We start from the raw sequence: 17,431 nt of genomic DNA on the forward strand, positions 1-17,431 counted from the left end.
CATTCAACTGGGTACAAAAGTTTAAATTAAGAGAATGTTACTCTAATCCACATAATATTCAACTATCAATGCATAAATACATTTGCTGAATTTTTTTAATAAGTGGTGCTAAAACTACACAACAATCTTTTTACATCTATCCTTTTGTTATTAGTGTTAATGTTTGACTGCTGCTGGTAGTTTCTCTTTGACAGCGATGGATAAACCAAGAACATTGGGAAAGACCAAATAACTTGGTGAAGATTTAAGAACTGTTGATGTCCACTGATTGTGAAAGTATTTCAGAGCCATTTACTATAACTATCTTATGAATCCATAATTATCAGTTTGTAAGGTAAGATTATTCAGAAGTGTCACCTATTTGCAAAGGACTGGAAGATGACACAAAATGTCCTCATCAAATGGAAAGATATTTATGCGGATGTTCATGAACAAACACAAAAGCAACTAAGGCGTCACTGTCCACAATTTAGGGAGTTTGATATTGATAAGGAACCAAAGAAGAAGGCTATGGCTTAAAAACGGAACAAACATATTTGCCTTCTAAAGTCAAATATGGTCAGATAAAAGATAATGAATAAGCTGTTGCAGCCACATGGATATAAAGTATGTTTGGGAGAGTCAGGAAATGCCTTGCGACCTGTACTCCACGTGTCCAGACTAATGGTGGTGCCATCATTCTACAAGCTGGGTGAGAGCAAGCTGTAATTTTTGAGGAAGCTCAGGACCTTGAAGGTTTGCAGCAAATATTTTGTAAATCATTTATAGAGAAACCATTCTCTTCTGCCATTATTTGTTGGTGTAGCAGCATCAAATGAATCACTGTAACATAGCTACACAACATCCTTCCTGAGCATAGCCATCAGCATTACTCCTTGAAGAAAACAGTGTAATATTAGCTGCAAAAATATGTAATTTTTATCAGGTTATAATAAAGTACTTTTTAAATTGAATTGAATAATACCAATAGTGTATATATATATATATACAGTATATATACATGGAGGGGCAAAAATCAAAGCAATCACAGCAGTCTCTCAGTCCATTGAACAAAACAAGATATAAGCAAGCAAAGAGCTTATTTATTAGATTTTTATACCCATCATAAGCCACAAATAGTGTAGAGGAAATGAAATTACATTGCAAAAGAAAAATAGTAACGCTTAGTGATTTGGGTAAGTAATTTTAATCTGATTACTGGATTTGAAATAACGCGTTAGATTACTCGTTACTGAAAAGAAGTGGTCCGACGTCAGTAACATGTTACTGATATACTGCACTAAATAAATAAGTTTCAGAGGGGATTATGCTTAACAATTACTATAACTATTGTCCTATTTTTGAGCTCAAATCGAAATCATAACCCAAATGTTTAAGGCAGACTCAATAGTAACTATGAGCTCCGTTCCATAATTTATATATTTTTTCAGTAATATGACGAAGCGGGGTGAATTTTGTGTTCTCCGTGCCTACCAAGTCTGTGTCGTTTGAAGTAGCGGAGGGTAGCGCACTGGGGAAGTGGTGACGGGAGATAATCCGGGAGTGACGTCCAGAACGTGGGAGCAGTTTCTGAGTGTGGCCAGCCAACGGGCTGCAGCGCTGACTTTACTGCGAGTCTGTCAAACACAACCAACACAGCCGAGATGGCGGACTGGGGTGAGAAACTAACTTAGGAAGGACATCTATATGTACATCATCCGCTTTTAGCAGACTTTGTTTAGACAGCCCAACATTCTGCTGTTGTAAAACCCAGTCGTTAGATGTGGACTGGCCTGACGAATATTATGTTGCTGGTTTTACAGACGCTGACAGCTTCGAGCCGGAGGAGCCGATTAAAAAGGCGGCAGTGATGGACAAATGGGAAGGCGAGGACGAAGAGGAAGACGTTAAGGTAATTTGACATGATTCGCGTATGTCGTTTTGGGTTTCGTTGCATTTGTCAAGTTGGATTGGGGGTATTTGTCGATGAATTGAAATATTATCTTCCCGGCTGTTACGCCATGCTTCAGCGCGGCTCCTTTCTCCCTGTCAACCCTAAGCTCGGGTTAGCTTTGTGCTAGCTGACGGCTAACTCATGTGGCTCTAAAAGAAAGCCTGTTACTCGGGTAGCCAGAGGCCGCTGTTCGAGTTAAAACATACTGCTTATACGCTTGATGTTAACATGTCAATTGAACACATAAGATTAAAAATAAAAATTTTGTGTGGGAGTTCCCTACAGTGATGAAACTCTTGGGGGTAAATTTCAATAGCTTAGCCACAAGCTAGCATTTTAACGGGCCAATTAGCTACTAGCATTCTGCTTACTTCTAAGTTCCCTTGCTTTTAAGAGTGAGACTCAACGTTTGACAGTCCGAGTTATGTCGTGTTTTTGAAATGTTTAGTGAGAGGTGACAAAAGTTTCGTATTTTGACAAATTTATTTACATGAAATATTTGGAGGAGGTTGTCCGGTTCAGTTTGAATTCCTCCAGCTTGAGTCACGTTCAGCATGCGGCAGCGCTAGCTTGCTAACCATCTCTAGCCTCAGAGGAAATCATCCAGTGGGTTGATGACTCAACTAAAGTAAGAACTAGGCCAAAACTTTACGAAACAACTGGGAGCCTTTGGGTTTTATAAAGATATAAGCCGATGTTAAGTTGCAGACTCAGAGGATTACACTTGGTCTTTGCAGTAATGTTGGCTTGTTTTCTTTCCAGAAACTTCTCAATAAGCGTTAGGAAAGAGCTGGCAGAGTCAATTGTTGTCGGTCACATATGGCGTCAGTGTTTCTAGGTTGTCTTTTCTGGCTTGTAGTATTTTCTAGGTTTAGAAAACAGATTATGGTGTAAAGAGAAAAACATTTGTCTACAGTAGTCATCCCGATAGTAGTATCTGAAAGATCATGTACATTTCTATTTTAGTATACTTAAGTAATGGGAGTAAAAACCTGCCACCATAACTCCTTTAAATTTTCAACCACAAGCTATTTTCAAGATAAAGAATTGTGTTAATCAGGTGCATGCACACATGGGGGTCTGTTTTTCAGGTTATACAATCTTTTACCTGTTCATGATAATTTTTGCAATAAAGTCAAATTCCTGTTCATATGGGGATTATCTTTAAACTAGCCCCTAAACTAGACAGCCCCTTACATTCATTGATAAATAATTAATTTATTTAATCAGTCCATCTCATACTTTCAAGAGTTTTTTTGTATTTGTATGTGGCACAATAAAATTTTGCTTAAATGGAAAGTGAAGTGGAGATTAAAGTAGGTAGAAGCAAAGAACATTATTTTTGACTTAAATTTGACTTTCTTCTTATTTAACAATTTAAACTAAACTCTATAAAATGTAGTCATCTATTTACCTGTTCAGTAAATAATCAAGAAGCGGCACATGGTCACAAACCTGCTAAAATAGATTTAAGACCATATCCTTATAAAGATGACTTCATAAATATTGCCTAAATAAAAACAAGTTATTAAGCAATTTGAAATAACTTGAAAGTTCAGAAGCGTAGAAATGGTTTTCTAAAAGAAGCTCCATAACCTTAAACTGCTTTGCTTGTTGGTCTTCATCTTTTTTTATTTGATTTTTCTTGTCTGTCAGTTTATTTTAGCTTAATGTTGCACAGAACTTAGAAAAGAAAACTTCTAGAGTTGTTTCTGGTTTATTTAAACAAATATTTAATTTCATTTGTAATCCCAGGACAGAAACAGGACTTTGATTTATTCAATCAAAAAATATTATGACATTCAGATACGATCTATCAGTTTTAAAAGGGTTGTTTTTATTAGTCTGTCCTTATCTAGCTTATGTGTCAACTTTTTACAGTAAAAGGGAAAACTAAGTGGAAGACACAAACATTTTCAATGAGAATTGTCACTTTTCTAATTTTTCCACCATTATCTTAAGACTTACAATTGATCCAACAAAGAGAGAGCCCTTTATATACATATAAAAAACAACTTTTAAGTTTCTGGTTATTAAATCATACCAGGAAAGGAGAGTCTGGTATGATTTAACAAAGGATGTCATATCCCATAGAAATTTTCAATTATATAATCTTGAAAATAGTTTCATTTTATGTTCCGAATGAATTGTTGACTTTACAGCAATTACTTTATCAAGAAAATTATTATAACCTTATTCAAAATAACATTTTTCAGAATCTTTTTAACAGTGTAATTTCTATTTGTTTACAGGATAACTGGGATGATGAAGATGAAGAAGAGGAGAAAAAAGTAGAGGTGAAGAAGACGGGTAAGGTTTTAAATTTGTGTGATTGTTGCACATTAATATTCGTCCTTTTAACTTAAACTTTCAACTTTGTTTTCAAAACTAAGTGTTGTAAATTCATTTTTTTCCCCCAGACACAAAAGTTTCTGAGAAGAAAAGGCTGACTGAAAAGATTAAAGAGAAGGAAAATCAGCTAAAGAAGAAACAACAAGAACTGAAAAGGGAGATGGAGGAGAAAGTAAGTATCATTGCACAACAAATGAAAGGGACTTTTTTTGCCTTTTTTTTTTTTAAATGTGACTTTACATTTGGTTGGTGTTGTTCTAGCCTGAAGAACCTACTCCAGAGGATCAACTCGCAGAGAAGTTAAGAGTCAAGAAACTACAGGAAGATGCAGACTTGGAGCTAGCAAAAGATGCTTTTGGTAGGAGATAACTCCATATTCTGGGATTTAACTTCTTATTGCTTTCTGAATGTTTTTAAGGATGACTTGAGCTCAGGCACCCAAAATCCTCTTAAATGTGGGTATCTAATGATATATTAGAGTAGATATATTTAATATGTGCTGTACTGTAATAGCACTTTTACTCTTTGTCTTCATACATTTTAAAACCTTGTTCTTGTTTTTGTAGGTGTTAATACTGTCACAGGAATTGATGCCATGTGTCCATCCTCCAAAGAAGAATTCACAGAATTTGAAAAATTGCTGAAAGAAAAGATAACTCAGTTTGAAAAATCAGTCCATTATTCAAGTTTCTTGGATTCATTGTTTCGGGAACTTTGTATTTCATGTAAGAAAACAACTTTATTCATATTTCCGACAGTATCGGAAAGTATGAAATTATTATCGGTGCCTTTTTAAAACCAAGTTCTAGAGTTGTAATTTTCTTTTGTTTTTACAGTGGAAGTAGATGACTTGAAGAAAATCAGTAGTTCACTTTCAGTCCTACTTACTGAAAAACAGAAACAAGAAAAGGTAAGTCTTATGCTTTTCTTTTGAATTTGAATAAAGCTTTATAAGCAGCAGGGGGTGCTGTTAATCTACTCCAGTTTGGTACTGTCTGTTCATACAGTAATGGGAATATGTTGTATTTTGTGTGTTATATGCAGTCTAAGTTTTGATATTCTTTATGATGTGTCATGGTTTGTTTAGTTTAATTCACATGTAAAGCATAGTTGGATGACTTTCCAAAAACGTTCACTATAACTTAAGTCATGTTTATTTTTTCTTCTCAGCAAAACAAAGGGAAGAAGAAGAAGAAAGGGGTTGTGCCTGGAGGTGGACTGAAAGCACAGATGAGAGACGACCTTGACTATGCAGAGTTTGACGGCGGTTATGCCCAGGACTACGAGGACTTCATGTGACATAGGCTCCATAACTACTTTCCTCCCCTCCTTCTTATCCATCAAAAGTACAGCTGTACCTTCCCATGCTGTCCAGTGCCATCCTGGGAAATCTGAACTATGTGCCGCCCCTTTCATTTTGCTTCTGCTACCAGAGGGACAATACCTGGGAGCATCCAGTCTCAGTACTCTTAATGTACAGAATGGCCTTTTCCGTCTCATTCAGCCTCAACTCGCACACGATCATGTGGAATCTGTAGTGTGACCCAGCTTCAAAGAAGAATACATTTGTAATTGCTGCTGTCTAAATTTTGCAGGGCTCTGGGTTTTTTTTTTTGTTTTTTGTTTTTTTAAATAAATGTTGCTCCTGTAAAATGGCAGTACAGCAGTTGTAAGTGAAGTGACATAGAAACAAGGTTCTATGCAAATTCCTAAACCAGAATGTCATGTATTATAGGTCACACTGAAGTGTGGTTAGGTCTTTTACAGGAAAAATGTATATAGTTAATATCTTTTGGGTTGCCAAATGCAGAACAATTATTCAGTTTATTATTCATCTCTGGAACAGTTGCATTGTGGGTTATTTGAGAAAGGCACAACATATGATAATTTTACAGAGTGCACATGACATTCAATTTAAGATAAAAGGGATAGAGTATAATAAATGTGACTTTAAAACCTCACAGCCATTCTCTTGATACATCTCTGGAATATCCTTGAAAATACGGAGTATTTAATGCTTCAAAGTATTTTCTTTTGCATGACAGAAATGTAACTTACTAATTTGAATTTTACTAATGCAGAAAACCAACAGATCAGGCAAATAGAGTAACTTGCTGTAACTGGTCTCTTTAATTGTTGCTTCTGCAGGCTTGTATCAAGTGTGATGAGGAGCGGAGGCTAATGGACTCCACATGTCTTCATATGGGCTTCAGTTAGTTGAAAGGGGCATCTTCCTCCTTTTTCTGCTCTAGCTCGTGACCAGTTCCAATCTTACACAGGCGATTCGATACATGCAATTTTGAAGATATGACATCTGTTTTTTAAGCATCTTAATTTAATAAATGACTGGTCAGGAGAGCAAATTGTGTGTTGGTCATTCTTAATATGCATAAACCGGAACCTGATAAAAAGTCCATTCACATTTGATTAACAAAGTCTGACGTCAATAAGAATGCGATTGGCACCTAACTGTTCAACAATGTTGTCACATTTTACAGTGGTGATTTAAAAAAACTTATCAGGACTTCCCAAGTTACCAAAATATTCCGCTAAAGCTGAAACGTTTGACAAACTGAATACGCTTATGGTTAGTAACAGAAAAAAAAAAAATAGCAGGTACAAATATGAGCTTATGCCCAGTGAACAACTGGGCCAACCAAGCCTTAGATTGTTGATGGTTTTTAAAACCAATCCAGAATGGCTACGAAACAAGTTGGATTTTCATCATAAGATTCTCAATTTAGAAAAAAACAAAAACAAATATACAACAGTAACATTAAAATCAAAACTTAAAAGGGATAATGAAGAGCAAACAGCTGTTTAGCTCTGACAGGTAGCTCAACCTGATAACAGCTAGTCTAAAGTCAATCTCAAATCAGTTTTGACGTATTTAAATAAATCCAGTATTTCAAAGCCTGTCTTAAAAATCTTGATGCACTGGTACTTCTGTTTTCAATGTTTATTTGCATAAAACTGTCAATTTTGCTTTAATTGTGTATTTGCATAAAAGTATCTTGTGATCTGTTCCAGTTACGTTTAACTGGAAATGATTACAAGGAAATGTTTTAAGCTTGACAAACCAGAATCTCTGAGAGAAGAAATTCTTATTTGCAGGAAGTACTTAAGCAATTGTAATTTGATTACTGTTGTATCAGTTTTCCAGAACTGAAGAAACCCGTTGGATGAGAGGTGTGTTATCTTTAAAAATGAGAAAAAAAAATCAAGTCATTTTCTAATTTGGTATTTAGGATTGGCATGTTGTAGGCGATTGAGAATCTAAAGCAGCATGCAGTTGCTTTTAAACCCTGGAAGGTGGTATCAAAGTGTGTTAGCTCTAAGTGTTTCAAGTAAATGTACTGTAAATCTTTTAACTGAAAAGCTACATGAATATCTATTGACTTCTAATAACTTGGGTAAAAATATATTGTTGTTAAAACATGGCATTTTTCAGATGACTCAAATCTTGAAATTGCCCAGAGGCTGAACCATCCAACTTGTTTTTGATTATCAAAACCTCTATCTTCTGCACATGTGACACTGACTGCTCAAATGCTCTGCACACCACCAAAAAAATCCAAATGATCATTTAAGTTTTTAATTGATTATTGCCAGATCCGGGCTCTCAAGTTGGGTGAGTCTTTAAGTAACTTTCTTGGGTTAGATGAAACTGAAAGAGCAAGAAGAAAGAAACCATATGGATTCTTTGTTGAATGTGCTGCTTGGAGCTTTGGCTATAACAAGTGGAGCATATAAAGACAGTTAGACACTTTGAAATGCCACTGGACCACTAAAATTTTAAAGATACATGCATATAATGTCTACTTCAACATTGTAGCTAAATGCAACAATGTTGATTGCAGAGAGATTAACTATATGAAAGAATGTCCTAAAGTAAACTGCCAAAATAACCCAGAAACTTTAAAAGTAATCAAGTGAAAGTTTGTAAACTGGTAAATGTTCTATTTGCAGCTGTATTTCATTAACTAATGCCACAAAGATCCACATACTACATTAAAGTGCTGATTTACTATCATTCAAGACATACAGTGTTCGGGTGAAATGTTTCAGACTTCAGGCGGTGTATTAAAAATTGAAGTTTATTTATTTTATGCAAATTTGTTCAATTACATTTGAATAAATGTAATTGAATATTTGTAAGTGAGCTGCTAGAAAGGGGGCTTTACATATTTGAAAAGCTGTAACTCCTAAATCACTAGTCCACTTTGGATGTCAGTACACCAATGCGGAAGGTTTAGATTTTAAATTTTTGACCACTTTTATTATAAAGTATAACTGGAACTTGAATATGTTTTGGTAAATTACTTAAACATCAAAAACTGCTTCAGTGTCTTGTTGTTTCCAGACATGAACTTTAGAGTCATTTATCTTTTTCCTCCTGTGGGATTTCTGGCGCTACGTTTCCCACTCCTGCGGAGTGTGTTGGCCCTTTGTCGACGTCTGGTCTTCCTGTTGTCTCCTCTCGCAACACTTGTTACTATCTGACTTTGGGAGCTCTGCATAGCTTGAAAGACACTCTGACGTGTCACTTCACGATCCCCACAACTGAAGCTTAATGCCACACCCTCACCGGTTTTCATGACTCTAGATGTGCCATCAGAAGTGCCATCAAAGCAGCGCCCAAGTGCAATCTCTTTTGCTGTGCGCGGATCTTGTTCCGTCTCTGTGTAGATTCCATAGTTGTGGCCAAGAGAGTCAAGAGGTGCCAGCATGGTGAACTCATTGGTGTCATTGTTGACAGCTAGAGGTAGGTGGTTCACCAGATAATCTTGAAGCATCGTGTTCACATGGTCTCTCTTACAGCTACCTTGAGGAATCACCTTCACCAGGGTACGATCCACACGGTCCTGATCATGCAGCATGCCACTGCACTTGAACTCCAGACACACTGCTGAAACATTTGCCTGTTCCATATCACGAATACTGCGAGTGTCTCTGAGACCATACAGCTGGCCTACTGTCTTTGGATGGGTGCCACCCATGTTACGAGACCTTACATTGATTTCATGCGGACTGTTAATTTTAACCTTGATGTAGCAGGCCCGGTATTCCATGGGCTTAGGCCACCAACTCAGGTAATCCTCTGTCCAGCTCATTGGGTCATCTTCATTAAATGGCACAGTGTTGTAATCATAACGGTCTCCTTCAACTCTTGAAAACCTGAAGTGTGCAGCACTAAATGGGGCCTCTTCACATTCTTTCAGCTTTTCAAATGCATATACCGGTCCATTAGACTCCTCAGCTGCGTTAGGACTTGGTTTCGCCACATTGATACTAAATGCAGTCTTCTTTACTCTGCTGTCTTCGTGGTCTGTTCGCCTGTAGTTTAGCTTTCTAAGGTAAGGCTGGGGCACTCCAACAAGGCTGGGATTGAGTTTAGGAGCTGAAGGCACAGCCTCTAGTTCCTCTCCTCCGAGGTTAGCCATCACATATGCAGAATAAGCATCAGGTTTTTGCTCATCACAGAAGGCAGGAAGACAAGCTCCATTCGGGCCAGTGACAACACTATCAAAACGACCCCAGGCACGAGGATTAGAGGAGTAGCCAGGTGTTGGTTCCATGTTTATGAGACTCACCACAACTCCCTCTACCTGCTCACTGGGCATGAAACGCTCACTGCGGAAAGCTCTCACTTTCACATAGCATCTGCGATTTTCAGGGACATCAAGATTAAACAGACGCCTCTCTCTGATCTCCATGTTTCCTATCAAAAATGTTCTCTCCTCTCTTTTGCCTCTCCTTCTCTTATCTAGCTGCAAACTCCCTTCTTCCTCCCACAGGCCAGTTTCAGGGTTCAGTGACCAAAGCTTCATGTTGCTGAGGTGCTCTGACATCTTCACCTGGGCTGAGTCCAAGAATACTTTAACCTCGCCAGCATTTAGAGGCTCATTATTTTCCTCACCTCTAAAGTCAACTGAAAACATGCCGTAGGTTCTCAGTGGAAGCACATCACCATCACCTCCTATAAAATTAAGGTCACTTGAAGCAGCAGCAGCAGTAGTGACATCTCTTGGGTCTAAAAATGTAACACTTGCATTGACATTACCGGTAAAGACTTCTCCGTTCTCCTTGTAGAAAGAATGAGGGGGAATCTGGATTTGGACCATTGCTTCCTGGCCTTCTACCTCCCCGAGATTTAGAGTGTTAGTTTCTGAGGAGCTGATGGTCACAGGAGCTTTCTTTCGTAGAACTTTGATTTCATGGTAAACAGCTCCTCCTTTTGTGTTAAATGGAAGCACCTTTGTGGTGTTGACAAATTTTTGCATGTTGTCAACAAAAGTCAGCACCAGTCTTTCAGTGTCTGGGGGAACCTGGACGGAGAAGGTGCCTTTGTAGCCTGTGCGGCCGATTCTGACTCCATTCTTGAAGATGTGGCCAAACCTCATTGGCTCACCATTGTCTGCAGCAATGGCACGACCATAAACAACAGCCTTGGAGTCCACACATTTCTGACAGCCACACTCTGTCACTACCATGGTGGGCAACTGGTAGCCTTGGCACGTCAGCTGCCTCTCTTCCATCTTTGCCACGCCACAGCAGTATGCCACATTGTCTTTGCACCTGATGGCATTGTCCAGCTGTCCAGCACAGGTGGCTGAAGGGCACTTGCCCACATCGTAGTAGAAGGAGTTTGTACTGTTTTGGTAGCAGTCATGTGGAAGACGAATGAGGTGTGATTCAGGCGTGGGGTTGCATGAATGCTCCTCTCTACCTGTATTTGAAATGTATGAATAAAACATATGTTACTCTCATGAGACCTACTCTATTGATGCTTATTCAGTTATTTTGTCAAAGACAAACCTATGATTTTCAGAATGGCAGGTTTGGTCTTGACGGCGCCGGACGGCCCACTTGCTCTGCAGTAGTACTCTCCAGCTTGCTCTGGATGTAAATCTTTCAGGACCAGCGTGCTCTCGGATTGCAGTTCCATAATAATGTTGTTATGAAACCTGTTGGTTCACGCAAATAAATAGTAGAAAAGGTGATAAAGTTTAACTTTGGTGCAAATAATGCTATGGTAGATGTGCTGCAAAGCTAAGAGTAGTTTGTGAAGTCAGAAACATTACTTTTCACTTCTATCCTATTTACCTACACCCAAGACTAATTTCTTGCTCATGTCTACACCTGTGAAAAATATTTCTGTAGCTGCACAGACATATTTTTACTATTCGCTTAATTTAAATTACATATTTTTTATTATTATCACAATCATGTTTATGGGGTTGTGTGTTACGTATTGAGTCAACTGACAGATTATGTAAACAAAATTTCAATTTCTATGGAGAATAATGTTTTTATTTTATGTTAAGTCCCCTAGACAGGGACCTAGAAACTAGAGTTGTGTATCTGAGTTGAGCTCTTACCATTGGTACTTGTTAGGCTGTGGTATTCCAGCTACTTTGCAGCAGAAGGCAGCACTTTGTCCTTCTCTCCTGGCTTTACTCTCAGGGTTGCTTAAGACATGAAGCTTTTCTGGAAAATAAATAGAAATGTTACTTCCATGGCTTATTTAAATTTCAGTGGCAGTACAGACAGTTGCAATATATGTGACTTTTTTTTTCCTTGTATGATATTTAGTAAGGAATAACTACATCTTTTGTGTCCACCAGAATAAGAAGTAAGATCTTTTTTTTCAACATTTCCCACTTTCAAAAGTTGCTTTAGTATTTCCACATAATGTTTTATTGTGTTTTTCTTGAGATGCCATCTATTTTTTGAACACCCACAGAATATGTTGCTGCCACTCCTGCGTCATATTTGGGGTTGTGTTCTCAGGTTTGTACCTTCTTCCCTGTTTCCTTCAAATGCAACAGTGATAATTTTGGCCAGACTTAAGTTAGTGTCTCCAAAGCACAGGAAAATTACATTTTGTTTTCCTGAGTGGATTTACAAACTGCCTTCTGGCTATACATGTTGCTTTTGGGGTAATTGTGATCTCAGTCGTTGTGTCCTTGGGCAAGACGCTTCACCTGCCTTGCCTGCTAGTGGTGGTCAGAGTCCCCACTTCTCTCTATCTGCCCCAGGGCAGCTGTGGCTACAGTGTAGATAACCACAATCAGTCTGTGAATCTAAATGTGAATGGATGAATGATTAAATGACTGAATGTTTGTAAAGCACTTTGGGGTTATATGGACCAGATGAAGTGGTATTTAAGTACAGATTATTTATCATTTACCATTAATGGCTTCCTGCTCACTGAGTGGCCTTTCCAACCCTCTCCATACAGAACATATGGATCATAACACTGTCTTAACAGCTTCAGTGTGAGCGTTTACAAGCCCTTTTTGCTTTTATTTTGGGTTTTTTATACACAGTTTGCACCAAAATACATAAATCTCAGGGTTTCAAAACCTATCTACTTTCTGAATGGTATGGACATACAGACATCCACCATTGTGTTAATACTTGCATTTATCAACAGATGTCATCTGGGAATTTTACTGAAGAATGAATCAGACTTGTGGAGGGTCACAATTTTTATCTTGATATCTTAGCTGAATTTTTTTATTTCTTATTTTCCAAAAGAAATCAGCAAAGGAAACTGTGTGTTTTAAATGTTCCCTTGAAATACATTTAGAGATGTGCCTCAATTTAATTTTCTAAAAGAAATTGGAATAGTGTGTAATCTAATATATATGAAAAAAATCCCAAAAATATTTTTGTTGTTATACTGGGCAACTAGAAATAACATTTGTAATCATAAGTAACCTAAAACATAAATGTTTAGTCAGATATAGTGTCAGAAAATAAGAATGTAATTTTCCTCTGTATGTTTTATGTAAGTCTGGTTTCATCTGTATGCGGTAAAGGACTACAATCCATACCTGCTCTTTTTAACTGTACACTGAGCACTGAGGTCCGCTCAGTGGTGAGGGGAACAACGACATCAAGCGATGCGTGACCCAGCAGGCTGACTGTCAGTGTTGTGTTGCCATCTGGGCATATTCCAGGAATTCTAAAGTGCCCATTGTGGTCTGTGAGGGTGAGGAGTTTGCCTGAGCGAAGAATTGCTGCTCCCTCAGCAATCAGACCACCGGCGCTTCGCACAGAACCCAAAAGGATGTGCTCTTCACACATGCAAGCATCACAGTCAGCATTCACTCTCCCAATCACACAGTGCAGATAACAATCTAGAAAGGAGAGCAAACACAAATATTAGCTCCTATCACATTAGTTTATGTCCAAGTGAAGACATTTGCAGGATAGTTTGTGTGATTCAATCAAGCTTGGCTCACCTGTCTTGATGCACTCAGGTCCGTTGCAGGGTTTCCCCTCTATTTTAGGCCCATTGCAAGTTACTGATTGAGACTGGCAGTTTCGATAGCGAAGCTGCACACCTACTTGACCGCAGAGAGCAGGACATGGGCTCCAGTTTGACCATAGACCCCAGGTTCCCTGAGTGTTTACACTTCTTTCTGGTAAAATACAATTACGCAAATTATTGTTCAACTAATATTATTATTGTTGTATGTAATGGGTAAGAAAAATAAACACAGTAAAATAATATTTTTAAAATCTTTAGTTTCTGAGTGTGGAAACCTTTTGGACAGAGAAAGCGAACTGCGTAGTTAGAGCAGTTGCGTCCAGGACTTTGCTCTTCATTGAGACACCAGAATCCTACAGTTGGATCTGCGTGTACCACCTCCCCAGTTTCCCGGGCTGGGACCCATTCGGTGGTTCTAGCTTCAACTGCACGCGGACTCTCACACACTCTGGTACGGTAATAGAAGCGAATGGCGTCCAGCTGCTCGTAGTCGCCTCGGCCTCCTGGGTGGTCAACGTTGAACCATGTGGTCCACTCAAAGTTGTCTGGACATGTGGTGTTTACAGAAAGAAAGATATGTTTAGCTTATCTATCATAGTTTAACAATACATCAAACCAAAAATACATAATTTAAAACTTCAGGTTAATTCTTTTCATCAACCCACCATCAGAGTGGTAGACTGCACGTTTAGACTCTTTGTTGTTTCCTCTCCATGATCCTGCACAGGATAGATGAGTGTGAGTGATTAATACCTTTGTGTCTGGTATGTTAAAAAAACATACCAGGTAAGTTGTTCTAAAACAATATTTGATGTATTCACAAATATTAAAGGTAATCTAATCCATTGTTTAAAGTTAGCGATGTGATGTGTGAACCAGGATATATGAATATCTGCTATGTTGAGACTCACAAAGAAAATGTACTGCTGTGGCAAGAATAAAGGGGGAGAGAGTTAAATGCCAGTGTTACCAGCTGGTAAAACATGTATGGACACCAACACCAAGACGTTTGGTCATGCCAGTGCTGCATTCAATGACGGGCCAATGAGGTTTAGACACATCTTTGCAATCAGAATTAGCTGTACGGGTTACAAAAGGATCTTCTTTGTTTAAGCTTGTCCTGTCATTCAATAACTAGTGATAATATTTGTTGAGAATCACTTAAAAAATTGCTAATGCTACAAAGGCGCTCACTCTTCATACAAACAGGAAAACTATTTCAATGTTCTACTAAACAGCTAAACTGTTTCTTTCAATTTGTTTTGGAAATCGAAGCTGGAAATGTCACTCCCAAGAATGGGATCATTCGCAAGTCAGAAAATGTGCTAATTGTGGTGCTAGGTTATTTGTAACATAAACTGATACTACTGTTTTTTTTTTTAGTTTTATTGAAAGTTTAAATATTCACAGATGTATACTGGTATTTGTATACACCATGTCAAAATAAGAAGCTGGAAGTGACATTATTAAAGCTCATATTGAGTTGAGACATGCATTGTAAATTGCTGCTTTATAAATAAGTTGAACTGAATTGATATTAGTCCCATTTATGACATTTTACATGCGCCCTGTCTTGTTAGATACTATAATTAGGTTTGCTAAGCAAGCTCACACTGTTCAAGTTGTATTTTCAGTTGACCCTGTTATATTTCTAATGGGAAATTCAGAAAATCCAGCTTCTGAACACAGGAAACTCCAAGACACTAGAGTTTGGGGACGTAGAAGACCAGGAAGCAACAGTCAATATAATATCACATATCTTTTTTTATGGAGAATGGAGGTCTACTGGTGCATTGCAGTATATTCCAGTTTTTTTCTGTGCAGCTCTTCCTCTCAGTCCTTTCAGACAGGTTGAGGTCTCCACGTTGATTTGGTTTCTGTTTTTTTTCTATGAGCAGTGCACAAACCAAACTCAGGCTGAGGAATTTAAATTCAGAGAAAAGTGGCAGCTGCATTAAATGTTTTCCACTTGTAAATGGTTGCTCTCAATGGATCGACGGATTCCATATTACCTTGAAACTACTTTATTCATTTTGAATTGTGAATGATTTTGGTATAAATGTACATAAATAACTGAGAAAGGAACCAGCAGTAAATATGATCTTTGCATTTTCTATCTAGGATTTTTTTGTGATCATTTGTGAAATTTCTAAACCTTAGATACTTTTGTCTGCTTAGATATTTTTGTCATATTTGGGTATAAAGGCAGTACAAAAATTAGTGTTGAAGTAACCAAAGTCTTATGAAAAACCCTTAGAAAGGCTGAAGAGACATTAAGAAAAATCTGTCTGATTTATTACAATCTTGTAAAATTCTGTGAATTTAAAGAAGACATTTAAGCATGAACTGGAGAGACAAAATAAAACTAAATGTTAAGTGTCACACCTTGAACTGTAAGAACAGTGGCTGCAGTTACTCCCAGAAAGATGAGAAGAGACCTATGTGACATTTTCACACTCTGCCGCCAAACTGGACCCTCCAGACTTTCTCCTCTGCTATGCGTAAGTCCACGAAAAAGTAAATCTTTGGCAGCGAAAACACCTGGAGGAATGATTAAGTCAAAATATGTTCCAAGTCATGACTGTTCAGCACATACTGCACATTTCTATAAAAGAGTGAAGTTGATAATAAAGTGGCATTAAAACAAAAAAAATGGGTAGCACACTTCATTACATTTATAAAAACAATAGTTTGTTTCTGGTATAACAAAGCAGTAATTGCAGCGTACTTCTTTTCTTTGAGCTTTAAAGTTAAAAAAAACCTTGGATGGACAGAGCTGTGCTCTCAGATTACACATCTGTGTTAGCCATCACCATTTGTCTGGGGAACACTCAAACATATCTGCATCCACTGTCGAAATCTGGCCACACAACCCAAACACCCACACACAAACACAAAAGGGCTGAGTTAAAAGGAGGAAAAACTGGACATTAACAACCATGTTGTAGCTTCTTCATTGCTCATGTTTTTCAGTGGATATTTAGAACAATAATTGCATATGTAGCTGAAAGGGGGGATATAAAGAAACAACACAAGTGTCCTTGTCAGATATTAGATTAGGATTGTGATTTACAAAATGTGCATAGTTTATAGTACAGAAGACGCTATAAAAGTTTTAGCTTTAGAATACTTTTTATTACTTTTTACATACTTTTTACAGTAAGTTCCTTTTAGCACTTTAATTTTAACATGGTCATAATCTGACTTCTTCGCACAGTTTAATCTATCAGATTAATCAGAACACATAAAATAAAGTAGGATCTCTTTTTTCTTACCTGCTTTGAAAATGGACACTTGCTAAAGAGCTTCTGGTTGTATATTTTGTACTTGAAAGTCTTCTCTAAACCTTTTCTGAAATTTCTCTCTCACTCTTTTCTCCTTCCCTTGTGGTTCCTTGTTCTACTTGAAAATCCTCCTCCTTCGTTGCTTTTATACCTCTCTGCCTCTGCTACCACTCCCTCCCCTCTCGACTACTAGCCACAAGGTCTTTGTGTTTGCCCCATGATATTTTTTATCACTTCCCCTTGTAGAACTATGATGTTAAATGATTATTAGATGGTTTGTTGCATAAAAGAGGAATTATCATAGGCTACACATTACAAAGGCAAGTGTTTATAGATTGACCTGTGTAATAAAAGATCAGTGGTGATCGACCGGATTTGCTCTAATTTCAATCTTCCCATCAGTTCAATTATTCTGCTTGAAAAGCAATACTTCTAATTAAAATGTATCTAGTATCAGACATTGATAAAAAAACCCCCTCAGTTTTCTGTTGAGAGGTGATAATTACAAAAGACATAGTTGAAAATAATTTGAACAAAGGTAGCACTATATTAACTATGTTAATAATTGAATACAGCCTT

At 37.6% G+C, this 17,431-nt stretch overlaps 2 protein-coding genes across 3 annotated transcripts; one reads left to right on the forward strand and one right to left on the reverse strand.

The window, feature by feature from the left end:
* The first annotated feature begins 1,449 nt into the window (after positions 1-1,449).
* Positions 1,450-6,648, forward strand: eif3jb (eukaryotic translation initiation factor 3, subunit Jb). Its single transcript, XM_044100539.1, has 8 exons — positions 1,450-1,656; positions 1,803-1,891; positions 4,186-4,243; positions 4,354-4,457; positions 4,547-4,643; positions 4,852-5,010; positions 5,122-5,195; positions 5,456-6,648. The coding sequence occupies exons 1-8, from the start codon at positions 1,644-1,646 to the stop codon at positions 5,582-5,584; spliced, it is 723 nt and encodes a 240-aa protein (XP_043956474.1). The 5' UTR covers positions 1,450-1,643; the 3' UTR covers positions 5,585-6,648.
* On the reverse strand, positions 6,514-16,971 carry LOC122822108 (cartilage intermediate layer protein, nucleotide pyrophosphohydrolase). 2 transcript variants are annotated; one of them, XM_044100516.1, is made up of 10 exons: positions 16,844-16,952; positions 16,330-16,428; positions 15,954-16,109; positions 14,234-14,287; positions 13,844-14,113; positions 13,540-13,719; positions 13,129-13,434; positions 11,668-11,776; positions 11,105-11,253; positions 6,514-11,015 (listed from the first exon to the last, which is right to left on the reverse strand). In XM_044100516.1, the coding sequence occupies exons 3-10, from the start codon at positions 16,015-16,017 to the stop codon at positions 8,668-8,670; spliced, it is 3,480 nt and encodes a 1,159-aa protein (XP_043956451.1). In that variant the 5' UTR covers positions 16,018-16,109; positions 16,330-16,428; positions 16,844-16,952; the 3' UTR covers positions 6,514-8,667. The 2 variants fall into 2 exon arrangements, with proteins under 2 accessions (XP_043956451.1, XP_043956461.1); XM_044100526.1 differs by lacking the exon at positions 16,330-16,428 and having other exon boundaries at positions 16,844-16,971.
* Positions 16,972-17,431: the final 460 nt, after the last annotated feature.

Source organism: Gambusia affinis, linkage group LG02 (assembly GCF_019740435.1).
Source record: "Gambusia affinis linkage group LG02, SWU_Gaff_1.0, whole genome shotgun sequence".
NCBI lineage: Eukaryota > Metazoa > Chordata > Actinopteri > Cyprinodontiformes > Poeciliidae > Gambusia > Gambusia affinis.

Excerpts from the sequence above, each read along its gene's own strand:
- eif3jb (XM_044100539.1), top strand. Across the intron at positions 1,892-4,185 it reads ACGAAGAGGAAGACGTTAAG|GATAACTGGGATGATGAAGA; the intron begins GTAATTTGACAT and ends ATTTGTTTACAG. Across the intron at positions 4,244-4,353 it reads AGTAGAGGTGAAGAAGACGG|ACACAAAAGTTTCTGAGAAG; the intron begins GTAAGGTTTTAA and ends TTTTTCCCCCAG.
- LOC122822108 (XM_044100526.1), bottom strand. The coding sequence starts at position 16,017 with ATGTCACATAGGTCTCTTCTCATCTTTCTGGGAGTAACTGCAGCCACT. Across the intron at positions 14,114-14,233 it reads TGCAGTCTACCACTCTGATG|ACAACTTTGAGTGGACCACA; the intron begins GTGGGTTGATGA and ends CCACATGTCCAG. Across the intron at positions 11,016-11,104 it reads TGCCATTCTGAAAATCATAG|GTAGAGAGGAGCATTCATGC; the intron begins GTTTGTCTTTGA and ends TTTCAAATACAG.